This window comes from Pithys albifrons, chromosome 4 (assembly GCF_047495875.1).
Source record: "Pithys albifrons albifrons isolate INPA30051 chromosome 4, PitAlb_v1, whole genome shotgun sequence".
NCBI lineage: Eukaryota > Metazoa > Chordata > Aves > Passeriformes > Thamnophilidae > Pithys > Pithys albifrons.
In genome coordinates, this window is record NC_092461.1 from 28,162,447 (window position 1) to 28,189,740 (window position 27,294).

A 27,294-nucleotide genomic window follows, 5' to 3' on the forward strand; every position below is an offset into this window, starting at 1 on the left:
AAAACAACCCCTGCGCATTCCTGGCCTCTCACCCAACGCCTGATCCCTGCCCACTCTTTCCAAATCATTGTCTTCATCATCACCCAGTGCAAAGGCAGGGAAGATATATATCCTGTCCCCGGGTGAGGGTGTTCCTCTGGGCTGTGGAGACGAGCGGGAGAAGATGAAGCCCTCCCTCCTGGCGGCGCTGGCGTTGATCCTCTGCGCGGCTCAAGGTGAGGTGACGCCGTCTGCCCCCAGATCAAGTGTGATTGGGTGTTTTAAAGGCAGGGAGACCTCATCTCCAGGCATGGAAACCATGGCAGAGGGCACCTCAGCTCTCACAGTGGCTCAGCTGAAGGACACTGAACTCCCCTTTGGGTTTTGGGATCTGTGATCTCGGTGGGAACGGGCGACTTTTCCGCCGGGAGGTTTCCCCGTCGACGCGTGTCCTGCTGGAGTTTTATGGAAACAAGACCAGAAAAAAAGGAGGCAGTTGAGACTCTTTTGCCTCTGGGAAGAGACTTTCCAGTGAGTTTGTCTGTTGAGGTGGTGCAAGAGTGTGGTTGGGTCTAAATCTTGATGAAGGCGACAGGATACGACAGCGACACTGAGCAGGCGGTTCCCACCAGCAGCAGGACGGGGCCACACCTACAACATCTGGCCTTGTGCAGCTGTTTCTGTCCATCTCAGGGACCTGAGGAGCTCTCTGATTTCTGAGATTTTGAGGAAAAAGTCTGGGAATTAGGGAGAAGTTGGGTTGAGGATTGAATAGTTAAGCAGCCTTACAATGGGATGTTCGGTATTTGCATGTTATTTGTGCTGTAGATTATTCATTTTATTTCATTCATTAAATCACAGCCCTTTTATGGAATATGATCTTATATCCTCTGCAGACCAGACAGTCAAGCAACCAGAGAGAATTAAATCTTATCCTCATTTTGTAAAGAGGGGCAGGGCTTGCCAGCACTTGGAATTCTGCCACGTTGTCTGGGGCAGAGAAATAATTTCTTGGGATGCTTATTTTGGTCTCATTGTGGTCTAAGAATACCTTTCTGCTATTTAGCTTTGTCCTCTCACCAGAAGAGTGATCCTGACACATTTCCAAGGCTTAACAAGGCCTGGGACACACAGAGTTTGTCCTCAGTGCCAAAATGCAGATTGGTTTAATCCACCCTGCATGATCCAGGCAGGAGAACTGAAATGTTACACTGAAAGTGTTTTAGGGCTGAACTCTCACAGTAAAGAGTTCAAAACCTTCTCCTCACCTTCTTCTGTCTTTAATCCAGATATTGGATATATGTTTGAGGGTGTTGATGTCCCACCCACTGACACGGCTGTGGGAGCCTGATCAGCTCCTTTAGGCTGTGGAGGTCCCAATTAACCCTATTCATCTGCCAGTGCTTTCTGCTTAATTAGGCTGCAGCTTAATAGTCTCCAGAACTAGGAAGGGTGACCCCAGGCCTTGGGACATCCCAGCAGTCCCTGCCCTTCCCCGCTCCAGACATCACATCAAAGCCAGTCCCTTGGCCCATCAAACTGAAAGAGGGACATTTAGTTTGGATATTGGTAAGAAAACTCTTCCCTGTGAGGGTGGGCAGGCCCTGGCATGGGTTGCCCAGAGAAGCTGTGGCTGCCCCATCCCTGGAAGTGTCCAAGGCCATGTTGGATGTGACATTGAGGTGCCTGGTCTGGTGGAAAGTGTCCCTGCCCATGGCAGGGGGTTTGGAACTAAATGACCTTTAAGGTCCCTTCCAACCCAAACCATTTGGGGACTCCGTGACTCTGATGTTCTGTTGAGACTCTTGGCCCACTGTGGTGCTATTCTGAGTACAGAGCAGGAGGAGAGGACTTGCACCACTGGTGTGGGCACAGATGTGTGTCCATGTGTTGGTGTAAACACCCAAGAGTGTTCATGGCACGGTGGGTCGGGTCTTTCAGCTCCATCCCTTCCATCACACCTGCACCTCCTGCTTTTGAGACTCACTGGAGAGAAGGTGAGCATTTTGCTGCCAGGGCTGGTGGTGTTTCACAGAATCCCAGAACCACTGAGGTTGGAGAAGACCTCCAAGACCATCCAGTCCAACCTGTGACCAATCCCCACCTTGTCACCCAGCCCAGAGCACTGAGTGCCATGTCCAGTTTTTTCTTGGACACCTCCAGGGGTGGGGACTCCACCACCTCCCTGGGCAGCCCCTTCCAATGCTTGACAACCCTTTCCATGAAGAAATTCCTCCTGATGTCCAACCTGAACCTCCACTGGTGCAGCTTGAGGCTGTTTCCTCTCATCCTGTCCCTTATTCCCTGGGAGCAGAGCTTGACCCCCCAGCTCCTCCCTCCTGTCAGAGAGTTTGAGAGATCAAAAAGTCCCCTCTGAACCTCCTTTTCTCCAGGCTGAGACCCTCCAGCTCCCTCAGGTGCTCCTGGTGCTCCAGACCCTTTCCCAGCTCTATTTCCTTCTCTGGACACTCTCCAGTCCCTCAATGTTCTTCTTGTCATGGAGAGCCTAGAACTGACCCCAAGATTTGAGGTGTGGCCTCAGCATTTCTGAGAGAGGGACAACCCTGTTCGTGATACAGGCCAGGGTGATTTCATCTCCACCTTCCACACTTTGTGTCTCCTCCTGCAGCAAATACCCTGCATTGCTACACCTGCAACTGGGAACAAAGCAACTGGAGCTGCCTGAAGGCCGAGAAGTGCTCGGACAAGGACGAGTATTGTGTGACCAATGTTGCCTCTGTGGGCATCGGTATGTTCTGGCTCTGGATCCCCTCATGGGGACTCAGGAATGGGAGGTGGAGTGTGGGCTGGGTTTGTTGTGGTTGCCCTGTGTGGATGGATGAGCTGAGGAGTCACTGGGAAGCACATGTGAGAGGTGGAGACCTTGGAAACCCAACCAGGTGGCGCTGATGGTTTGAAATCCTCCTCCTCATCACACATGGAGATTGTCCTCTTTAGCCTTTGGAATTGCCTGCATGGAAAAGCAAGGGGCACTGGGAAGGAAGAAGGAAGAAAGAATCCTTCAAAAGAAGAATAAATAACTTTCAACCTTGATTAGACAAGGAGATGGAAAGAAACAGTCAGGGTGGACAAGAAGGTGTAGAGAGATGGAGAAGCACACAATTGTTAAGGCTGGAAAAGACCTCAAGTCCAACCATCAACAAAGAACCACCACCACGTTCACCACTGAACAATGTTCACACATTTTTTGAACACCTCTAGGGATGGTCACTCCACCACTGCCCTGGGCAGCTGTGCCAGGGCTGGCCAACCCTTTCCGTGGAGAAGTTTTTCCCAATATCCAACCTAAACTTCCCCTGGAACAACTTGAGGTTGTTTCCTCTTGTCCTGTCCCTTGTTCCCTGGGAGCAGAGCCTGATCCCACCTGGCTCCCTCCTCCTGTCAGGGAGTTGTAAAGTGTGAGAAAGTCCCCTCGAGCCTCTTTTTTTCCAGGCTGAGCCCCCCCAACTCTCTCAGCTTCTCCAGAATGTTCCCAGCTCTTCCCTTCAAAGTGCTCCAGCCCCTCAATGTCTTTCTTGTCATGAGGGGCCCAAATCTGACCCCAGGATTCGAGGTGTGTCCTCACCAGTGCTGAGAGAGGGGAGCCATCACATCCCTGGTCCTGCTGGTCACACTATTTCTGATACAAGCCAGACACAGAAGGCAACAGAATTATTTCCTTCAAGCAGAAAAGTGTTTCCAAGCCAGGAATGAAGGTTGTCTCATGGATGCCATCACACCTAGGAAAGCTTTGACATGAAGGTCCACACTGGGAGGTGCCCAGCGAGGACACTGAATGGTGTGAGAGGTCACCAATAATTCTTGGGCTGTGGTGGGACTGGGGTGGGTCTCATGATGGTCTCTGGGGCTGTGGGGGGACGGAGGGACCCATTAGTCCATCTCCCTGTAAATGACAGAGGAGAACCCCCCAAACTCCTGTTGCTAATCCTGCTCTCTCCCTCCTTTGGACAAGGCTTTTTGTCCTTATGGAAGAGGATCACCAAGAAGTGCTCCGAGACCTGCCCACACCACAACTTCAGCCTGGGCCTGGCATCCTACACCTCCCACTGCTGCCAAACCTTCCTGTGCAACCTGAGTGCGTGCCCAGGGCCCAGGCTGGCACGGCAGTGAGGTGCCAGGCGGTCCCATCCCAGGGTCCTTCTTCACCTGCTCAGCAGTGGTGGGAGAGAGGGGCTCCTGAAGAGCATGGTCAGATTCCCCCCAGGAGGGTATGGACATGGAATATGCTGTGGAATAGATAAAATATTCTGGTCACCACCTCCTGGCCTGTGTTGCCTCCCAATCTGTGGCTTCTCACTTGCTTCTCACGCCCAAGCTCTGTCAGCCCTGCAGCCTCTTGGAGAAGTGGCCGTGCTCTGTCCTGCAGCCTGGGGCTTTAAACCAAAAGAGAGGAGGTTTAGATTGGATTTGAGGAAGAAAATCTTTAATATGAGAGTGGTGAGACTCTGACACAAGTTGCCCAGAGAAGCTGTGGCTGCCCCATCCCTGGAAGTGTCCAAGGCCAGGTTAGATGGAGCTTGGAGCAACTTGGGATAGAGGAAGGTGTCCCTGCCCATGGCAGGGAGTTGGAATTGGATGACCTTTAAAGTCCTTTCCTGCTTCTGCACATTCTGCATCTCCAGAGGGGTTTCTCCTGCAGCTTTGTCCTGTTTTGGGTGCAGTTGGAACCACAGAGGGGCAGCTTCAAGGCTGAGGGAGGGGAGTGGGCAGAAAACACAGTCACAGAATCATAGAATTAATTGAGTTGGGAAAGACCTCCGAGATCATCAAGTCCAACCCCTGGTCCAACTCCAGTCCCTTTACCAGATCATGGCACTCAGTGCCACGACCAAGCTCAGCTGAAAAACCTCCAGGGATGGGGAATCCACCCCCTCTCTGGGCAGCCCATTCCAATGCCTGAGCACTCTCTCTGCAAAGAATTTCTTTCTGATCTTCAACTTCAATTTCCCCTGGCAGAGCTTGAGCCCATCGTGCCCCCTTGTCCTATTGCTGAGTGCCTGGGAGAAGAGACCAACCCCCACCTGGCCAGAACTTCCCTTCAGGCAGTTCCAGACAGTGCTGAGGTCACCTCTGAGCCTCCCTCAGGCACCAGCTCAGAGGTGAAACTGCATAAAGTCACAGCGTTGCTGCCAGGGAAGGGGGAAGTTGCCTGTGTGAAGGAACAGCCTGTGATGGGAGACCATCACAACTCCTGCCCTGCACCTCTCACCCCACTCTGCTCATCCTCTCCCTCCCTCAGCTCAGGGACAGTGACACCCCCTGAGCCCAATGAACAGCCAATGAACAGCCAGACACGTCACCCACACACCTCCTGCTGTTTGCTCTGCCTTGGGGGCCACATCTTTTATCCAGATGGTGCTTATCTGCACAGCCTGCACATCTGCACGAACATCTGCTGGTCTTGGTGTCCCTTCCTCTCCACTTTCAGCATCCCTGGGCATCCCTCTCTGCACGTTGCTTTGCTGTTGCTGCAGCCAAGTGACCTCAGCCAGGGCCGGCACTGCCCTGGACCTACCACTTGGAATTGTGTCCTCCAGCAATCCATGAATTTATCTTCCCCAACATCCCCCAAAGAACTGCAGGGGAAGCACAGAATGGTGGCATGTCCTGAGTTGGAAGGGACACCTCCAAGAATCCCATCATGTGCCTGAGAGCTTTTTCCAAGCACTTTTGGAGCTCTGGCAGGCTTGGAGCTGTGACCACTTCCCTGGAGAGCCTGTCCCAGTGCCCAGCCACCCTCTGGATGAAGAACCCTCTCCTGATACCCAACCTAACCCTCCCCTGGCACAGCTCCAGCTGTTCCCTCTGGTCCTGTCACTGGTCACACAGAGCAGAGGTCGGGGCTGCTCCTCCACTTCCCCTCAAGAAGAGCATTTGGGGTTGAGCTGCTGAGGAACATTTGAGAGGTTCATAACAGAACACAGATTTCAGAGAGGCCAAATATTTCATGCAGATGTTTCCAGGGGCTGCAGAGAAATGAGGGTAAAAAGAAGCTGAAAAAAAGAACAATGATGAGAACACAGAGATTTTTCATGGCCAGAGGTGCTGCTGAGTGTCCCCTTTTCTCATAAGCAGCACTTTTTGGAGGAATTTTACTCTGCAAGAGTCCTGAAAATGCTTTAACTCCAATCAATTTGGGTTCCCAAATCTACAAACCATTCCAGAGCCAAGGAATGACGTTCTGTGTTGTGCTTCAAGCCCAGTCCTGGTAAACAAGGGGGACAAAAAGGGCTTTGAGCTGAGCTGAGTGTGGCTGCTCAGGGTGAATTGTTTTCTTCTCAAGTGCTGCACAACAGGAATCTTCAGAGATGAGTCTCTCTCTTATGAATCAACTTAACCTCTCCTTTACCCCCTTCTGCTCACAGTTATGCCCTGCTGGGAGGTGTCCAAGGAGCCCCATTGGGTGATGAATCCCCTTCTACCCCCTTTTCAGACCCCAATCTCTCTTATCCCCTCCTTAGGAATTCCCATTTCTCACCCTGAAGGAATCCAAGACCCCTCCCCTCCCTCAACCCAAATGCTCAAAAGCTCTAATTTACCCATCACATGGTGTTTTCTCATAAAAAAAGAACAAAGAATAAAATAAAAAAGGGACTTGTGTGTTTTTTCTTCTCCTGCGTGCCAGAAACATTCAGCTCTCTGAAAGCACCGAGGAATCCCAGTTGGACAGACTCTAATAATTAATATTTCATTGTGTTGGATTTGCAAGTCCTGCAATAACAGAGACAGAGCCCCCCCCCCCCCCCCCCCCCATCTCCAGCCTGCAGGAAAACACAAAATGATTTTTTTTTTGCTGCTTTAAAGCAAAAACTGGCTGGTTTTTTCCCCTTGATTTGCTGTGCCTTTGGAGCAGAAAAGCTTTCTTGTATCCCCTGGCTGATCTGAGGGGAAATAAATCACCCTGGGCATGGCTGGAGAGGAAAGAGTTACCTTTTTACCACAGTTTGTAACTGTAGGACAAGGGGAAATGGCTTTAAACCAAAAGAGAGGAGGTTTAGATTGGATATGAGGAAGAAAATCCTTAATATGAGAGTGGGGAGACCCTGGCACAGGTTGGGCAGAGAAGCTGTGGCTGCCCCATCCTTGCAAGTGTCCAGGTTGGATGCAACTTGGGATAGTGGAAGGTGTCCCTGCCCATGGCAAAGAGGTTGGGATTAGATGATCTTTAAAGTCTTTTCCAACCCAAACCATTCCATAATTCTGTAATTCCTTTGCCCAAAGGGCACTGCAGCTCAAGGATATGGAAATCTCTCTTCTCCCAAAATGCAAAGCAATCCTGGTGGCAATTCCCCCTCTCTGAGATGCACAGGGAGGAAGAAGAGGAGGGTGTGATTCCCAACCACTAATTCTGACCAGGAATTAGGGCCAATTTTGACCACAGAGAGACGCCAATCATTAAATTACCCCAAGCCTGAACCCTTTGCTGTGTCATTCAAGGAGAATTCACCCCTTGGGTTTGAAAGTGGCTTGGAGGACCCTAAACAGAAAGAGTTTGGAGAAGAACTTGTTTTTATCACTACAGATTGCATTGAGTTCCTCTGACCCCATCCAAAAACATGATGGTGGGAGAGAGGTGGACAAAGAATCCAGGGAGACTGAGCACACAGGAATTTGGGAAGGGGATACCCAACTCTCAGGAGATGCAGAGAGAGGGAAGAGTGATCTGTTGTCCTCCAAGGCATGGACAAAGGTTGGCACTCAGAGGAGGCAGCACAAAGCAAACACAGAGTCCTTTCAGCTGCTGGAGCAGCAGGAACACGTGACATGGAGATGAGGCAACAAGCAATTAACAAGTGGAATAATAAAGGCCTGGTTGCAGATAATAACCAGCAGCTTAAATACCTGAGGGATGCAGTGGATGGACATCAGGGGCAGCTGTGACGTGGTTCCTTCAGGATGTTGGACAGCTGGACATGCTGTGTGTGGTGGTCACCCTTCACCTTTGCCATCAGGGTGACCAAGTTGGAGCCTCCAACAGCCAAATCCAGGGGATGAACTCAGCCCTGTGCCAGGCTGTGGGTGGGCAGGGCTGGAGGAGAATTGGGATGGAGCCATCAAGCCTTGAAAAAGGGGGAGAAGTTCCCCAGGTAGGGGTTTGTGGGAGAGGGGACCTCAGGTGAGGATGTGTGGCCCCCACACCAGCGAGATGTGTCTCATTCCAGGCAGGAAAACACCAAACCACCTTTCTGAAGCACAACAGTACCAGCTGTGTTGCCCAATTCTTTGTAGGGGTGACCTCCTCCTTTGGTTTGTGGGGTGACCTTTGGGGTGCTGGAGAGCCCAGGGAGGATGGAGAGGAGAGAAGAGACCTGGATGTCCCCAGCAGGTACCAGGGTGGGCTGCAGGATGGACAGACACCTCTCTGGGCTTGGGATACTTTCCTGCTGGGGATTTGGGTGGAAAAGCTGCAAGAAGTTCACCTCTGGGAGAAATTCCAGCTCTCTGAGGGAACCAGGAGTTCTCCAGAGCAAAACTGGCACCTCTTGGGATTCAAGACAAATCCATGGTATGAATGGAAAGAAGGTTTTTAAAATTTTTAATTCTCCTTTTCTCTCTTGACTCTTGACTTCATAAAACACGTTTCATTTCAAGCATTTCAAACTAAAACAGCCTCTGGGGGCTCATGGTGGGGTCTTCATGGAGTTGTTTAATTGCTGGATGCCTCAGTCTGTGCCCTCCTCCCAAAACTCAGAGCTGGGGTGACTCCCCCTTCCCAGGACAGGCACCAAAGGTGGCACTTGAAGGGCTCAGTAGAGATTCCCAAATTTTTTCAGAGCCTCTGGACAAGTGAATCAGAGAGATCTACCCTTGACACGCCTAAATTAGTTGTTTTGCATCCCAGATTTGGTAAGAAAAATAAAATCAATTAAGGAAAAGGTGGTAAAATTATAAAAAACCCACCCACCTACGACGCGGAATTCGATGGAAATCGGCACATTTCCATAAAATTTCCGTGTCTGGGGCACCAGTGAACACTCTGAATTGCGAGAGGGGGAGACGCAACAACAACCAGGACAAAAATAAAACCACACCACCAGTTTTCCGGGAAATTCGGGCTGGTTTCCAGCACGAAGTGCCAGGCAAAGCCCACGAGAGGGAGCTGGTGCCTCTGGGTGGCAGCGCACGGAAAGCCAAACGCTCCCGGAGCGAATTCCAGGGGGGAGAACAGAGCGGGGCCGAGCCAGGGATGAGGAGGCAGCACTGGAAGCAGCCCAGGGAAAGGTGGCTGTGGGTCGGTGCTTGGCGGTGCCAACCCGCTCGGAGCTGCCAGCAGGTCCTGGCCGGGCTCCAGTGCCCGCTCGCTCCCACGCCGGCGGCAAAGCGGGACGTGCCTTGGTTTGGATTGTGGAATAGGAGCGTGGAATATCCTGTGTTAGGAGAGGGGGCGTCTGCATCCCAATCCTGAAGCCCTGCAAGGGGTTAAACCAGAGCTTGGGCTGCTTGGGAGTGGGTGAGACCCTCTGTGCCACCTTCTCCTACGGCTGGAGATGCTCTGGGAGTGCCCAAAATTGGGCAGTGTGAAGTGGATCTTCCTTTCTTGGCACCTGTGAGGTCTCGGGGAGTAAAGAGGGGATCAAATCAGACCGTGCTGTGCTTTTCTGTCCCATTCTGCGTGACTCTGTCCCCCTTTTCTGATTTCCCCACACATTCCATTCCCTCCTTGCAATCCTGGAGCATCTTCCTGCCCTTCCACCACTAAATTCCAGTAACTCCCTCTGGAAAAGGTCACAGCCAAAACACAAGTGCTTGCAAACCTACCATGGAGGAAATAATGGAATTTCCACCTTTTTCCTCCTCCCTCTGTGGGTTCTAACCCTCCCTTCCACCTGCCTGATGCCCTCAGCAGTTCTATGGAAGCAGAGCAGGGAAGAAGTTCACCAAGTTCTTTGGGGAGAAGGTGGTCCAGGCGAGACTTCAAACCAAGTTCTACCACCACTTCCCCGTGTCTGACCTCGGGGGAGTCACTCAGTGCCTCTGATTCATGTGCTAAAGACAGAGATAACAACTCAGGGCTTCTCTCCCTGGTCTGGAGGGCTCTTTGCATCTCAGGGAGGTTTCATCCAGCTGGTCCAGGAACTGGAAGGGTCAGGTGGGCACCCTCAGATGTGCCTCTCCCAGGCCTCTGTTGCTCTAACTGGGCTGAACACTCATCCTTTCCACACCACCACGCAGGAACCTGTCCTGGCAGAGCAGGGGCTGCTCCCACGTTGCTCCCTCCCCCAGAAATGCTGTTCTTTGACTCACTGTGGTGCCAAGGAGCTTTACTTGGGAGTTCTCTCTCAGGAGCTGGGCAGGCAGACGTTGCAGAATGACATCCCTGCCCTGCTTCTCCATCACAAAGGAGCTTTAACAACAGGTGGATGGAGACACAGAGGTGAAGACAAGGGTGTGGTCATTGCTCAAGGCTGGGGCACTTTGGTTTGTTGTCTTCTAATGAGCTGAGGCTGCTCAACAGGTCTGATGGTATCTCAGACCCCTCGTTCAACTCTGAGTCTCCTGACAGTGTAAACAGAGCAGCTCTGAGAGCAGGACTTGGTCACTGGGATGACAACTCCCTGAAGGGAAGTTCTGGCCAGGTGGGGGTTGGTCTCTTCTCCCAGGCACTCAGCAATAGGACAAGGGGGCACGATGGGCTCAAGCTCTGCCAGGGGAAATTGAAGTTGGAGATCAGAAAGAAATTCTTTGCAGAGAGAGTGCTCAGGGATTGGAATGGGCTGCCCAGAGAGGGGGTGGATTCCCCATCCCTGGAGGTTTTTAACCTGAGCTTGGCCATGGCACTGAGTGCCATGATCTGGTAAAGGGACTGGAGTTGGACCAAGAGTTGGACTTGATGATCTCGGAGGTCTTTTCCAACCCAATCCATTCTATGATTCTTTGATTCTATGATTCCAGTGCCAGGATGAGAAGCAGAGCCCTGTGTCCTCAGAAAAGCCTTGAGAAGAAGCAGGAAGGTCCCACCGAGCTGTCTCCCCTTTCAGCAGGCAGCTGCCCCCTCCCCAGTAGGGCACAGGAGAGGAGGAGCCCTGAGCCCAGCAGAGCAGACAGGAGAGCAGGGAGGGGGTTGGGAACAAGCTCCATCCTGCAAAAGCTGGGAAACATTTGTCTGCTCCTCACCCAGCTGGAAGTCAGCAGGGGTGAGAAGGGATGGTGGTCTTTACCCCCAGAAAAGACTCACAGAATCACAGAAGGCTTTGGGTTGGAAGGGACCTTAAAGAACATCTCATTCCAACCCCCTGCCATGGGCAGGGGCACCTTCCACTATCCCAGGTTGCTCCAAGCCCTGTCCAACCTGACCTTGGACACTTCCAGGGATGGAGCAGCCACAGCTTCTCTGGGAATTCTATTCCATCCCCTTCCCAACCTCACAGCAAAGAATTTCTTCCTAATATTTAATCTAAAACTCTCCTGTTTTAGTTTAAAAGCTGCTCTTTTCCCTGTGCTTGGAGGGGTTCAAAGCTTTCCCTGGCCATGTGGTCCTTGCTCCTGGGTTGGATGTCTCTGGATTCAGATGCTCTCCCCAAGGAAAGCAACTCCCTCTGTGGGGAAAGCAGAACTTGGTGATTTTCTATGTCTGACCATATTTCATTTCCCAAAATACCCACAGTCACCAAGGTTTGGTGGCAGAACTTCCTGGAGACGCTGTCCTGCTTCCAAGGAAACCAGCAGGAGTGGTGCTGGCACCTCCCAGGCATTCCTGAAATGGTCCTGCCTCTTATCTGGAGCAAGAGGGAGCTGGGCTGGGGACTGTCACAGCAGCATCTCCACAGGTCATCTCACCTCCCACCCCAAATCCTCCTCCCCAAATTCTGCACTTCACATGTTGGCGGGAATGGGAAAAAGGAAATGGGTGAAACCAAAATCCTGAGGCTAAATCCCACAGGGAAAGTCTCCATCCACCACAGCACAGGGCAGGGGATGTCCCCCAGCCATGAGGACACATGGAATGACCTGCTTGTTGCACCCTTTTCATCTCCAAAGCAGGGTGGTCACATCCAAATGGCCCATGGGCTCTTCCCAGACATGGACTGGGAGATGTTTCTTGGCATGGGAGAGTGTTGATAGTGGGAAATGCCAAGTGTTTGACAAATTTATTGGTGTGCAAGTGGGTTCACAGATCATTTTTGGTATCAGAGCACTTTGTAGGTCTGGCCAGGACCCCACTGGGGTGTTCAACTGGCATGAGAAACCCAAAGGGAGCAGGCACGTGCAAGGATGGCTTGGATGGAGTTGCATCCTCCCCTTCCTGGCCACTCTCCCACAGGGGAATGAAATGGATCAGAATGGGTGGGCAAAACCCATCCCACCATCAGGACCAGGTGGCAGTGAGGGCACCAGGCATGTCCTGGCTGGATTTTGTCTCTGGAAGTGACACCAGAGTCACTTCTTGGTGCTGTGGATGTCTCAGAGGAGAGACCCACAATGTCTGCTGTGAAAGCCATGCCTGGAGGACCCAGGATGAGCTTTTGGCTGCACAACAGGTCTGCCAGTGCTGAGCCCACCCCAGAATCGTTTCTGTTGGCACTTCCTTCATCCCACCTCCATCTGAGCTTGAACCAAAGTTGGGTTTCTTCCACATGGGAAGGCAGGAGAGAGCGGCTGTGAGCAAAACCTTAGCCTGATGCCCAGCACTGTGTTTACAGCTCAGAATTGGGAGGGTACATCTCTGGAAAGCTTCATGGACTTCTTTTTCAATTGAAGAACCTGTTTCCTTCATCAAGCAGTGGTTGGATTGCAAAGCAAAGCTGGAGGGAGGCTGAGGAGCCAAGGCCACCACCCTCCCACATCTGACTTTGAACACACCACTCGTTGCTCAGACTCAATTTTAAGGCTCTGCAAACCTCTGCTGAAACATCATAAAGTCCCTTCAAGACATGGTTGTCCTCTTCTGACAGTTTAACAAGTTGAGGGTGAGTCAAAACAGCATCCAAAATCGAGATGGGGCGAGTTGTTCCTCCCATGCCCTTTCCTTGAGGTGCCTTCAAACCCAGGATGGTTTTCCACCCTTCTGTTGCTCCCTGGATCGGTGTGGGTGGCTTTGGGTTCTCATGCCCCTCCCAGGCTGCCATGCAGGAGGTTTACAAGCCCTTGTTTGTGGTTTGGGCTTGGAGGGGATGCTCTGATCCCACCACAAGTGGTGGGGCTGGGGTGAGAGAATCCAAACCCAGCTGGAGTGTGCAGGGATGTTCCTGAGGTGAAACAAAGCCCTTCCCACCTTCTGCCTTTCCACCAGCACAGATGCCTCCCAAGAAAACCATTATTGCTTTTCCAAAGCAATAATAATTAAAATAGAAAAAAAACAAAACCAAAACTAAACAAACCTCAAACAACACACAGGCACAAATTTTTGGCCAACCCTCCTGGGAAAATGCCCATCTGCCCTCCCAGTGATGGATCTGATCGTGTTCTCAGATATGACTGTTTGTTTCTCTGCCCTGCTGAACACACCCAGATGGTTTCAGCCAAGGATCTTTCCTTGCTCCTGGGATGATTTCAGCCAAGGATCTTTCCTTGCCCCTGGGATGATTTCAGCCAAGGATCTTTCCTTGCTCCTGGGATGGTTTCAACCAGAGATCTTTCCTTGCTCCTGCTCCTGCCCCAGCGTGGGCTCTCCCTGGGGACATCCCTGCTCTCCTGGCCCTCCCCTGGGCAGTGGTGGAGGTTTCAGCAGGGCTATTACATGAGGTGGGACCAGTTTCTAGACGTAACAGGAGTTGGCCCAAGCTCTTGTTCTCACCATGCAACTGGGACTTGGTGCCGTGCCTGGTTGGGTCAGCAGGAGCTGGGCATGAGACAAACTGGAGCATCCTGATCTTCCCACGAGTTTTTCCACTCTTGTTGGGTTTTCCCACTCTTGTTGGGTGTTTCCACTCTCAGTTGGGACCATCTTGTGAAAAAAAACAGACCCAGAGAAGCTAAAATAAATTCGGAGCAGGAATAGGACAACGGGGAATGGGTTAAAGCTGAAAAAGGGTGGATTAAGGTTTGATAATGGGAAGAAATTCCTCCTTGGGAGGGTGGGCAGGCCCTGGCATGGGTTGCCCAGAGAAGCTGTGGCTGCCCCATCCCTGAAAGTGTCCAAGGCCATGTTGGAGCAACCTGGGACAGTGGAAGGTGTCCCTGCCCATGGCAGAGAGGTTGGAATTCCATCATCCTCAGGATCCCTTCCAACCCAAACCATTCTGTGATTCCATGAAGAGTAGAAAGGTTGTCTATGGAGCTCATCACACTTTTCCCACAGACAGAAAAACTCCCTTATCTCATTTTCTTCTCAGCTTTACCCTTGGACATTTCAGCTCTTGGGAGTCAGTGCTGAGGGTCATTTTCAGGCCTGAAATTCTCATCATGGAAGAGACGAGTCCAGAACCCAAAGCACATTAAAATGGGTAGGCCTGGAAAATTTTGGTTCTTATGGAGGCAAAATGGATGAGAAGGCTCAGGCTGTGTTGGGGGACAGCTGAGGGGGCTCTCCCAAAGCCAGTTGCACCACAGCTGTGTCCCAGATGACTTGCACATATCACAGGCCTGGCAGGTTCAAGTGACTTCTCTCTCTACCACCCTGCAACTCCAGGATCTTAAAATTTATTTTAAAAACACCCATAAAACAAACACAACCTCCTCCACAGGGATCACTAAGACAGCTGTGAAGACAAACCCAACAACTGTTACCCACATTTCTTCCTCAAAAGGACTGGACAAAAAGCTGCCCTGGTGAAGTTCTTGGCTGTGGTTTTGTATTTATTTGTCCTGGCAGGGGTGAGGGGCCAATCACAGCCCCAGATTTCCACAGAGAGATCAGAGCCTCACCTGTCAGGGCCTGAGTGGTGGAGGGGGCAGTCCCAGTTTAGTGCCTGCACGTTGACTGCTCCTGTTATGAAAGAGGATCAAGAAGGCTGGGGCTGGGACAAGAGGAAATTCCCACTTGCAGTGAGAAAAACAATGGCAGGCGTGGGAATTATCAACAGAGTGGTGCTATTTGTCCCCAAATCCTGATGTAACCAGTGGTGTCCTCCTCAGCAATGACAAAAGTTAATTATTTTGGGGGCATTCCTAGAAGTTATGGGTTTTTGCTCTCAATTCCTCTTCCTTTTCCCAACCATCCTTCCCTGCCTTTTCCCCTTCAGACCCTGCAGGTCTCCAACATCTCCTTTCCTGGCTGCAGAACAACAAGCCTTGGCCCTGGATCCAACAAAGATGATTCACACCCATGACTCTCAACCTCTTCCCTCTCCAGACAGGGTGGCTCCATCCAAGTGGCTTGCAAGGAGCAGCCCCATGTGAGGGCACAGGGCAGGGTGATGCTGCTTGGGGTGTGCCCAAGCCAGGTTTGATGGCCCCATGGCGTGGGTGGCATTGGGGCTGGGCTTGTGCCCTGTTTGGGGAGTTGCTCTGGGTCTGGCCCTTCAGTCAGGATGTTGGTGGGGATGTGAATCACCGTGGTTGGCTCCAGGTGTGATGGTCCTGTTTGGTATCTCCCTGTGAGCCTCCAAGCTGATGGGACTGAAACAACTCTTAGGACCTTGGAGATTAAGGGAATGTGAGAAAATGGCTTTGGTTGAGGCCCCAAAGCACTCAAGTTCCTCAACTATTGAGACTGATATCAAAGATCCTGGTGGTTGCAGCTTCCAGGGAAGTCACAGCATCATAAAATCATAGAATCATGGAATCCATTGGGTTGGAAAAGACCTCCAAGATCATCAAGTCCAACCCTTGGTCCAACTCCAGTCCCTTTACCAGATCATGGCACTCAGTGCCACAGCCAAGCTCAGCTGAAAAACCTCCAGGGATGGGGAATCCACCCCCTCTCTGGGCAGCCCATTCCAATGCCTGAGCACTCTCTCTGCAAAGAAGTTTTTTCTGCTCTCCAACTTCAATTTCCCCTGGCAGAGCTTGAGCCCATCGTGCCCCCTTGTCCTATTGCTGAGTGCCTGGCAGAAAAGACCAACCCCCACCTGGCCAGAACTTCCCTTCATGGAATGGTTTGGGTTGGAATGGACCTCAAAGATCATCTAGTTCCACCCCCCTGCCATGGGCAGCATTGCCATCCACTGGATCACGTTTCTCCAAGCTCCATCTGGCCTGGCCTTGAAGCCAACCTGGATCTCCTTGTGTTTCAGGCAGCCATGGTGGATTTGGGCTGGTCCAGTCCTTCCTGGCCCAGAAGCCTCTGTCATCTGCCATGGGAATGACCTGAGGAGCTCTGTCCTGTTGTTTGGATCCTACCAGAACACCCACAGCCCCAGAAGTGCTTTGGGAAGGGAAGAACAGAGCAGCTGCCTGCTCCAGGCCTGAGGTGGTCTCCAGGTCTTCCATTTCTTCTGGTGCTTCTGGAGACCACAATCTCCCCCCTTCTGCTCCTTCACCAAACCCTGTTGCCATTGCATGTCCAGATGAAGCAACTCAGCCTTCCCTGACCCTTCAAGGGAGGAGGAGAGGACATGACCACATCAGCCTGATGTTGTCTGGAGTCAGGCTGGACCTTTTGCCCTCTATGCACCATCTGGATGACTCAGGGACACGGGGAGCACCATCCATGGCTGTCACCTCCTCGGCTTGTCCATGGCCTCTTTTCTCCCCTCTTGAGCTGCACTTCCCAACCCTGAGCTGAAACAGAACTTCCTCTCTGCACCACAGAGGAGACCTGAGGTCAGAGCCACCCTCTAGAGAGAAAAAAAAAAGGGAAGAGAGGGGGGAAAGTTGACATTTCGACGTCCCTGGATCTGGCAGTTGCTTCACCTCACACCCCATCACGGGTTGAAAACACGCTTTGTGTGACTCCAGTTACACAAAAAGGTCTGGCCTTGCCCAACACGCTCCCGAGGCCTGGCACAAACACCCCCTGTGGGCTGCCAAGCTCCAAGTGGGTTAATGTTTCTTTCTCAAAACTCCCAGACTCTGTTAACTCTTCAACCCCCTTCATGACGCCCACCCAGCCCAGTTTCTGCCCTTCTCTCTCCTTTTTTATGTCCCTGGCAAATGGTTTAACACCTCCCCCCGTGTTCTCCTGGCACCATCTGCACTCCCACTACCTCAGTTGTCTCTGCCCTGGATTTTCTGCCAGCTCTCTCCACAAAACTGGGTTGTTCTGTGTTTCCAAAGGCACCGTCTCTGGTGGAGCCCAAAGTCCTTGAGGTGGCCCTGGGCGTGACTGCAATATCAACAGTGCCCAAGAATAACATCTGGGACGTGGCCAGTCCCCAGTGTGGCTGCCAGAGCTGTGGCAGAGTGTTCTGCAGGGACACAGGGATGGGAGCCAGGCGATGGTGTTGAGATTTTCACCATCCAGGGGGCACAGGAGCCCACTTGGTTTGACTCCAGTGGGTGGTTAAACTGGAGTAGTGGCTGGATTTGGGGAATTCTACAGCTCCCCAGACACTTCAAGAACTGTTTTAACACCAAACCAGTGTCTGCTCATAACAAGAAGGACATTTTGGACAGCATTGAGTGATGCCACCACAGGAGTAACTTCCCTCCCATCCCACCTTATTTCTTCCCCTCCCTTTGCCTGTGTTTAACTATTTCCTCCCTCTCAACTTTTATGTGTTTCCTTTGGCTCCAGTGGTTGGTTAAACTGGGATTTGGGGAATTCTGCAGCTCCCCAGACACTTCAAGAACTGTTTTAACACCAAAGCAGTGTCTGCTCATAACAAGAAGGACATTTTGCACAGCACTGAGTGATGCCACCTAAGAAGCAACAGGGAAGTGTCAGCACTTCCCTCCCATCCCACCTTATTTCTTCCTCTCCCTTTACTTGTGTTTAACTATTTCCTCCCTCCCACCTTTTGTGTGTTTCCTTTGGCTCCAGTGGTTGGTTAAACTGGGATTTGGGGAATTCTACAGCTCCCCAGACACTTCAAGAACTGTTTTAACACCAAAGCAGTGTCTGCTCATAACAAGATGAATATTTTGCACAGCACTGAGTGATGCCACCACAGAAGCAACAGGGAAGATTCAGCACTTCCCTCCCATCCCACCTTATTTCTTCCTCTCCCTTTACTTGTGTTTAACTATTTCCCCCCTCCCAACTCTATGTGTTTCCTTTGGCTCCAGTGGTTGGTTAAACTGGGATTTGGGGAATTCTACAGCTCCCCAGACACTTCAAGAACTGTTTTAACACCAAAACAGTGTCTGCTCATAACAAGAAGGACATTTTGGACAGCACTGAGTGATGCCACCACAGGAGTAACTTCCCTCCCATCCCACCTTATTTCTTCCCCTCCCTTTGCCTGTGTTTAACTATTTCCCCCCTCCCAACTCTATGTGTTTCCTTTGGCTCCAGTGGTTGGTTAAACTGGGATTTGGGGAATTCTACAGCTCCCCAGACACTTCAAGAACTGTTTTAACACCAAAACAGTGTCTGCTCATAACAAGAAGGACATTTTGCACAGCACTGAGTGATGCCACCTCAGAAGCAACAGGGAAGATACAGCACTTCCCTCCCATCCCACCTTATTTCTTACCCTGTGTTTGATTATTTCCCCCCTCCCAACTCTGTGTGTTTCCTTTGGCTCCAGTGGTTGGTTAAACTGGGATTTGGGGAATTCCACAGCTCCCCAGACACTTCAAGAACTGTTTTTACACCAAAACAGTGTCTGCTCATAACAAGAAGGACATTTTGCACAGCACTGAGTGATGCCACCTCAGAAGCAACAGGGAAGTGTCAGCACTTCCCTCCCATCCCACCTTATTTCTTCCTCTCCCTTTACTTGTGTTTAACTATTTCCTCCCTCCCACCTTTTGTGTGTTTCCTTTGGCTCCAGTGGTTGGTTAAACTGGGATTTGGGGAATTCCACAGCTCCCCAGACACTTCAAGAACTGTTTTTAACACCAAAGCAGTGTCTGCTCATAACAAGATGAATATTTTGCCCAGCACTAAGTGATGCCACCACGTGAGCAACTTCCCTCCCATCCCACCTCATTTCTTACCCTGTATTTGATTATTTGCCCCCTCCCAACTCTGTGTGTTTGCTTTGATTTATTGTGCTTTGCACTAATATTTCTCCACTCTCTCTCCTTCTCTCCTTCCAGTTCTGGGTGAAATATTCATCTTGTTTATTATTATTAACCTCTCCTTTCTCTAATCTATTTAAATGCTCTCTTGCATTTCCACATCCTACAGCCCAATTTTTCACTTGCAGATTTTCCTGTTCAGCTGCACTTTGCTTTAACAGCCTCATTTATTTACTGTTCATTTATTTGTTTTAATTCCAAAGCCTTTCTTCTTTCTTGGAATGGGGCTGTGCTCGTGCATTTCTCCTGCTGAGAAGCTGCATTTTTCTGCTCCATTTGCTCCAAGATGAGGTGGATTTAGTGGGATAATTCATTTTCATCTTTGGATTTTTGATGGGATGGAAAGGGAGAGAGTTTCATTTTCCATTTTCCCACAGAGACAACCCTGGGATTACACATAAAACAAACATGTGGATTAATACCTACTCTTTCCCTCCATGCTCCAGCAGATTGTGTTTCCACAGTCTGATGTTGTTCATCCATGTATTTATAAGGAATCTTCTTCAGAGGGGATGTGTTTTTCCCCACAGATTGTTTCTGAAATATTGTTGCCACATTATCTGTCATGTGGCTCTTTCCCATCCTGACTAAAAGAGGAGTTAAAAGATTCATGTTCAAGGTCAGAGAAGAGAGTGGAAATCTGAAAACGGAATGTTCATCCCCCACATCCTGCTCTGGACACACTGAGGGTTGAAAAGGAGAAAAGGAGGAGTGACCAGAAGCAGAAAATTCATCCCAGGGGTTGGGAATGGGTCCAGCTGCCCAGGACTTTGCAGGAAGGTGACCAGAGGAAGACACTGTGAAACAACTCCTAAGGAGTTGCTTCCCAGGCTCCTCAGGGCACTGGTCACAGCACCAACCCTGCCAGAGCTCAAGAAGTCTTTGGACAACACTCTCAGGCACATGGTGGGGTTTTTTGGGTTGTCCTGTGCAGGGCCAGGAGTTGGACTCGATGATCCTTGTGGGTCTCTCCCACCTCAGGGTAGTCTGTGATTCTATGAGTAATTTGGGGTAAACAGAGAACAGCTGGATGCTCTTCCTTCTGTTTCCACACCATCTGTGACCTCACAGCTCTGACTCTGAACTTCCCTTTCTCATTTCTCTCTCCAAAGGCAAAGAGTCCTGCTGAGATGTCTTCTTGACCTGGACTTGTTTTACTTCTCAGTCATTTTCATTCCCACTTCATAGTTTCACTCCTGCAGGTGTTTCCATGCACTTCATGACTCTTCTGCATCCTGAATCATTTGGTAAGAGGTGTTGTGGAAGCAGAAGGAGGGAGTCCTGAAGGACTGGAGATGTCATGAGGGACTGGAATAACCTGATGGAGTCCAGAGGTGACCTATAGGTAACAACAAACATTGTTGCTTGGAAACCCTGGATGGTTCTGGAGGACAGAGAAGTGGAACAAAACAAGAACATCATCCCCCATCCCTGCTTGGACCTTGGGAGCCTCTGAGTGAGAGTCTCCAGGAATGAGAATTGGCATCAGGTTTGGAACTGGATGACCTTTAAGGTCCTTTCCCACCCAAACCTTCCTTTGATTTGATGCTTGCAGGAAAATGCTGCTGTTTTCTGTTTCAAGCACTTCCTTTGTCCAAGTGAGATAATTCTGGGACACTGTGGCCAATCCAGCAAAAACCTTTCCTTGCCTCCTCTGCCACTTCCCACAGCTGAGCCAACAGTGTGCCCAGGTGGCCAAGAAGGCCAATGGGATCCTGGCCTGGATCCAAACTAGCGTGGCCAGCAGGCCCAGGGCAGTGACCCTTCCCCTGGACTCTGCCTTGGGGAGGCCACACCTTGAGTGTTGTGTTCAGTTCTGGGCCCCTCAGTTGAGGAAAGATCTTGAGGGGCTGGAGCGGGGCCAGAGAAGAGCAACGAGGTTGGAGAAGGGACTGGAGCACAAGTGCTGTGGGGAGAGGCTGAGGGAGCTGGGGGTGTTTAGCCTGGAGAAGAGGAGGCTCAGAGGTGACCTCAGCACTGTCTGGAACTGCCTGAAGGGAAGTTCTGGCCAGGTGGGGGTTGGTCTCTTCTCCCAGGCACTCAGCAATAGGACAAGGGGGCACGATGGGCTCAAGCTCTGCCAGGGGAAATTGAAGTTGGAGAGCAGAAAGAAATTCTTTGCAGAGAGAGTGCTCAGGGATTGGAATGGGCTGCCCAGAGAGGGGGTGGATTCCCCATCCCTGGAGGCTTTTCAGCTGAGCTTGGCCGTGGCACTGAGTGCCATGATCTGGTAAAGGGACTGGAGTTGGACCAAGGGTTGGACTTGATGATCTCAGAGGTCTTTTCCAACCCAGTCCATTCTAGGATTCTGTGATATTAAGCTCCCACTCCATGGCAGAGAGGAAGGATGGAGGATGCCCAGGTGACACCCACAGCCCTGCAAGCAACGAGTCACCCCAGCCTTGCTCCAGGTTTCGTGGCTCATGTTTGAATGAGATCAGTTGTTCCCCAAATTAGCGAGGCAGACTCAGTCAGCAGGAGGAGGCCTTGGGAAAAAAAAACCCAACCAACATTGGATCTGGATGAGAAGCAAGAAAACATTGCTGCCTGCAGCCTCCTAACAGGTTCCTACGCAGAAACACACCCATGGCTGGTCACACCTTGTGTCCTGTCACTCCCCAAACCTCAAATTACTGTAATCAAGGGAAGGCAAAGACTGCGCAGTCCAGGTATAAAACCTTCCCCTGGTGCCCCATCCCACACTCTTGGGGCTCTGAGGGTTCTTCTCCAACCATGAAGGCTTTTCTGGTTGCCCTGCTGGCAGCAGTGCTGTGTGCCCAGCCAGGTAAGGAGCTCTGGAGGATGGGAGAGGCAGGTGGAGAGGATGGGAATGAAAACACAAGAAGAGAAGTCAGTGCTGCCATGGGGACAAGAGGCTGTGACAGCTCTTATTGCAGCTGGAGAGGTCTTGGTGGTGCAGTTTGGCATTGGCTGCATCAAGGAGTATTTTGTGTGGTTTAGTCTTGGTTACTGGGTGAGTTCTGAAGAGATACCTGGAAGAGTTCTAGGTTTTGTTTGTGGGTGAGTTCTGAAGTACCTGCAAGTATTTAGTGTGGTGTTGTCTTGGTTTCTGGATGAGTTCTGAAGAGGTACCTGGAAGCATTTTGTGTGGTTTAGTCTTGGTTTCTGGTTTAGTTCTCAAGAGGTACCTGGAAGTATTTTAGTCTTTGCTTCTGGGTGAGTTCTGAAGAGGCAGCTGCAAGTATTTTTTGTGGTGTAGTCTTTGTTTCTGGGTGAGTTCTCAAGAGGTACCTGGAAGTATTTTAGTTTTTGTCTCTGGGTGAGTTCTGAAGAAGTACCTGGAAACATTTTGTGTAGTTTAGTCTTTGTTTCTGGGTGAGTTCTCAAGAGGTACCCAGAAGAATTCTAGCCTTTATTTGTGGGTGAGTTCTGAAGTATCTGGAAGTATTTTTTGTGGTTTAGTCTTTGTTTCTGGGTGAGTTCTCAAGAGGTACCTGGAAGTATTTTATGTGGTCTAGTCTTGGTTTCTTGGTGAGTACTGAAGAGGTACCTGGAAGTACTTTAGTCTTTGCTTCTAGGTGAGTTCTGAAGAAGTGCCTCAAAGTATTTTGTGTGGTTTAGTCTTGTTTTCTGGGTGAGTTCTGAAGAAGTACCTGGAAGCATTTTGTGTGGTTTAGTCTTTGTTTCTGGGTGAGTTCTCAAGAGGTACCCAGAAGAATTCTAACCTTTGTTTCTGGGTGAGTTCTGAAGAACCCGGAAGCATTTTGTGTGGTTTAGTCTTTGTTTCTGGGTGAGTTCTGAAGAGGTACCTGGAAGTATTTTAGTCTTTGCATCTGGGTGAGTTCTCAAGAGGTACCTGGAAAGTATTTTCTGTAGTTCAGTCTTTGTTTCTGGGTGAATTTTGAAGAGGTACCTGGAAGTATTTTGTGTGGTTCAGTCTTTGCTCCTGGGTGAGTTCTGCCAAGGTCCCTGTGACCCAAAGCTGAGCTCCCCACGCTGGTTTCTCATCCCCTCACACCTGAAGACAGACACCAACTAAAAAATGCTGACAGGAGTTAAGCCTGGCCCCGAGTTCTGCCTTTGGTTTTGTTTTCCCTCCTGGATGAAACCCGAGGAGCTGTCACTGATGGAGGTTCTTTGGCTGCCGTAGACACCCCGTCTTCTGCCAGGGCTTCACTTTCCTCCCCCACAATGACACTCCAATTAAGAAATGAGCCTGCTGGCAGATATTTGAAAAGCCTAAAGAGCTCTTTGCTCACGAGTGTGAAGAGCTTCTCTAAGTGCCTGCGAGCCTGTTTGTAATGGGAGCCTGTAATGGGATCCAGAGTGTCCTGTGCTCCTCCTCTCTCAATAAAAGGAGGTGCAGCTCTAAGTGGATAATTGGGTGGAAAGATCCAGTTGGGAAAACTTGGCTCTGTGCATGTCCCTGTGAGCCCAGGGAGCACTTCAGGCCCTTTTGCACCCTTAAGGTTATTTCTGAACTCCAGCTAATGGAGGGTGGAGGCCAAAGGCAGGAAAAGCTTTAGAGCAGCTCTGATGGCTTGAGTTGTTATTTTTTCCTGGCTGGAAGGGATTTTCCTTGCATCAGGTGGTGAGTCAAAGGGCATTTCTGTTGCTGTCTGGCACGTGCTGGGGGTCTGGGCCCCTCTGCAGCAGGAAATGGTTTGAACAACTTGGTGAGATTTGGCACAAAAAGGAAATGAGGGGTCTGTAAAATGCAATAATTCTGCTAAGATTTATTAATTATTCTGCAGCAGGGCTGGGGTTTGCTTTGCCTGCTAAAGGATTGTAGCTCACAGCTTGGGTTGGGGAACCTCCAGAAGAGAGAGAAGAGGCTGAAAATATTCATGTGATGGAGAAACAGTCAGAGCTGAAAGTTAAAGCCAGGATGCAACAAGGCTGATTTACCTCCTGCTGTGGACAACACCTGCACTGACAACACCTGGCACTAGGAAAAGAGCACAGAATCATCGAGAGATAGAACAATTTGGGTTGGGAAAGACCTTCAAGATCATCTCATTCCAAACCCCTGCCATGGGCAGGGACACCTCCCACTAGAGCAGGTTGCTCCAAGTCCAGTCTGGCCCACTGTGTAGGCTCAGAGCAAGATGGGCAGTGCTGTGCTGAGACCCCCAGAGCTGTGCCCAAGGCACCCCAAATCCCAAGGGGAAGCCTTTTCTTCTCCTCCCAGTGAGAGTCAGGGACAAAAATGGCTTTTAATTCTCTTTTAAAACTGCTTCTGGAATCGTCTAACCAAGAGTTGTGGGCAGATTCATCTTCAGAGATGAGTCTGAAGCAACAGCAGTTGGGCTTTGGAGAGTCCCTGGGAGGGGTTTCCTTGCTAAAACCAAGTCTAAATCTAACTGGGAGGGGCCCCTGTGCAGAAATTTCAGCCTTCCTGGGCTGAGAAAGCCACGAGGAACAGAAACAGGGAAATTTCAGCCTAACAGAGGAGCCTCCCTGGTTTATGATTTGGCCACCCTCAGCCAAGAGCTGTTCCCTGCTGGTAAGGATGGAGCAGGATTTCCTCCAGAGCAGCTCAACTCCCTCAGCCACCCCTGCTCTGATTTGAGGAGCATTTCACAGAGCTCTGAGCAACAGGGAAACAATTTCCACCAATGAATCCACCTCCAGGGAATGGGATGGCACAAGTCTGTGTTCTCTCGTGGCCAGCCTGGAATTTTGAACTGGGTTTACTTCAGTTGTGCTCAGCAATCCATATCCCACCTCCTTCTGGTTTAGTCATAGGCCTGGTTTAATAATGACCCTTGGAACACGTCACTCCAGGCGCTGATAGGAATAATCTCCCCATTGTCCAGAGCAGCCTCTCCCAGGGAACTCCCTTCATTGTGGTGCTGTGTTCAGTAATTTCAGCTCCCAGGAGCAGCAGAGGCATTAATTAATTCATGTCTGTGCAGTCTTTTGCAGATGTTGTCTGAAAAAACGCTTCAAATTGAGCTCTTCTCACGTGACAACAGGGCCAGTTCCTCTTCTCTTTGCCACAACTGTGCTGGGCAGGTCATGAGCTTTGCTTTTGGAATTTGCCTTCCAACCAGGCCAGTGTGGACCTTGGGGAGAAGAAAAAGGTCACCTGGGAACGCTGCTCAGGCTGGAAAATGTGGCTTCAAATGTAATGCCCCCAAAGTTCAAGTAAATAAGGAGAACTTGCTTTGTTCTCTGTATTTGCTTTCTCAGCTTCGTTAATCAAACCCAACCTCTGATTTCAGGTCTCGTGAAAACTTGTTCACAACATAATTTTTACCTTGTCTTTTCCAAGGAAGGGAAATGCCTTTGAGACTATTTTTTTGCCCCAGGAGGGAATTGTTGGAAACCACTAATCTGTGCCATGTGTGTTTTTTTTCCAGCCTCCTCCCTGTTCTGCTACATATGTGAAAATGAGCATTCCAACTGGAACTGCCTGAAATCCTACAAGTGTGACGACCATGAGCATTTCTGTACGACCACCTACAGCTCTGCTGGGCTTGGTGAGTGCCAACAACACAACCAAGGTTTTTTAATCTTTATTTTATTGCTAGGAAATAGTTTTGGGGTTTTTTTTAGGGGATTAATTGGTCTTTTTGGAAAGAATCCATGATTGAGGTTGAAGGATCACAACACACAATGTGGTGGGGTTTGATCTTAGAATCATGGAATGGTTTGGGTTGGAAGGGACTTTAAAGATCATCCACTTACCTTCCACTGGACCAGGTTGCTCCAAGCCCCATCCAATCTGGCCTTGAACACTTCCAGGGATGGGGAATCCACAACTTTTTTTGGCAACTCTCTGGCCTCGCCACCTTTGAGGCTGGAACACAAGGGTTGGACTTGATGATCTCAGAGGTCTCTTCCAACCCAACTGATTCTATGATTCTGTGATTTCATGACTGGACTCCACACACACTCTGGGATGAAGGATGGAAAGGGATTGGATGTAAATAATGTGGATTTAGAGGTTGAAAATTCATTGGCAGTGATTTCCTCCTGTCCTACTGGGAACACAGAATCCCAGAGTCATCCAGGTTGGAAAAGACCTCCAAGGTCAAGTCCAACCTTTGACCAGTCAACCACCTGGTCAACCAGCAGTGTGGGGTTCTCTCAAGGACTTTCTAGTGCCAGACATTCCATCCAGGATGTGTGGAACCCCCTGACATCATCTGAGATCAGCTCAGTTGGTTAAACTTGGTTGTAATAATGCCAAGGTCATGGGTTCAATCCCCTGTGTGGGCCATGGACTTAAGAGTTGGACTTGATGATCCTTGTGGGTCCCTTCCCACTCAGAACAGTCTGGGATTCTGGGATTCTGTAACAGTTGCTTCCCACCACCCTCTGCTCAGCTCTCCCAGCAGAATCCCCAATCACAGCTCTCCTTTCTCCTCCTCCACCCAGGCAAGGACGTGGGACACCGAATCACCAAAAAATGTTCTGCAGAGTGTCCCGAGACCAACGTGAACTTCGGGGTGGCAGCTTTTTCCACCAAATGCTGCACCACCTCCTTCTGCAACTTCAGTGGTGCCACCAGCGTGAAAACCAGCTACGCCGTGATGCTCCTGGGCATCGCTGCCAGCTTGATCTGTGCCATCAGGGCAGGATTGTGAGCTGGGGTGGCACAGCAGAACCTGTGAGGTGTCCCCCGAGTGAGCAACCAACCAACCTGCTCTACCAAGTGTTCCCAGAGGGGTCTCAGCTGCCCTGTGTTTTTCCAAGACAGATCCCATTCCCAGCAGGACAAGGCAGCACAGCTCCTATTTCCCCCCTCCTGTTGTTTTATACTGATATTGGCTGGCAAAGCCCTTTTGGTGGCCCATATGTGGCCATGGTCAGAAAAAATAAAGATTTATGTTATTCTAGAGTGTGTTTGTTAAATCCACACAGAGCTCAGCTCTGCCTCACGCTGAATTCCTCATTTTAGCTCTTCTGAGTCTTCTCCTGGTTGCCTTTCCCAACCTGACCTGCATCCAACCAAATATTCTGATCACTCAGAACAGAGTGATCAGTCTGGGAAGATCAGAGGTCCTTGTGTTGCTCCAGCTGCAAACAACGGTGGGAATTATTTTGTAGCTGCTGAGAAGCAAAACCAGGTTTTGGCAGGACTTGGTCGTGCCCCTGCAAAGTTCTCACGTGATCTCTGCAAGGTGAGTGGTTTAAAACAGGTAAAGATCCCACCTGGAGATGTTGGAGATGTCCAAGGTGAGGGCAGTGCTGCTGGAATGTGTCCTTATGGGATGGAGACCTCCATGCCTGCTTGGAGAAGGTGCTGCTGAGGGACTGCTGTGGAAAAACAGGCAGGAAGAGCCTGGGAGAGGTGATGGTGTCTGAGCTGGTGGG

General features: G+C 50.4%; 3 protein-coding genes across 3 annotated transcripts in view; all 3 read left to right on the forward strand.

The window, feature by feature from the left end:
• Positions 1-27,294, forward strand: part of LOC139670871 (lymphocyte antigen 6E-like) — a 256,308-nt gene that overhangs the window by 205,747 nt on the left and 23,267 nt on the right. The window lies entirely within an intron of this gene.
• LOC139670869 (lymphocyte antigen 6E-like) lies at positions 118-4,208 on the forward strand. The gene is made up of 3 exons (XM_071553017.1): positions 118-215; positions 2,609-2,728; positions 3,953-4,208. Exons 1-3 carry the CDS (start codon positions 164-166, stop codon positions 4,108-4,110), a joined length of 330 nt encoding a protein of 109 aa, XP_071409118.1. The 5' UTR covers positions 118-163; the 3' UTR covers positions 4,111-4,208.
• LOC139671232 (lymphocyte antigen 6E-like) lies at positions 21,663-26,816 on the forward strand. Its single transcript, XM_071553746.1, has 3 exons — positions 21,663-21,793; positions 25,335-25,454; positions 26,356-26,816. The coding sequence occupies exons 1-3, from the start codon at positions 21,742-21,744 to the stop codon at positions 26,562-26,564; spliced, it is 381 nt and encodes a 126-aa protein (XP_071409847.1). The 5' UTR covers positions 21,663-21,741; the 3' UTR covers positions 26,565-26,816.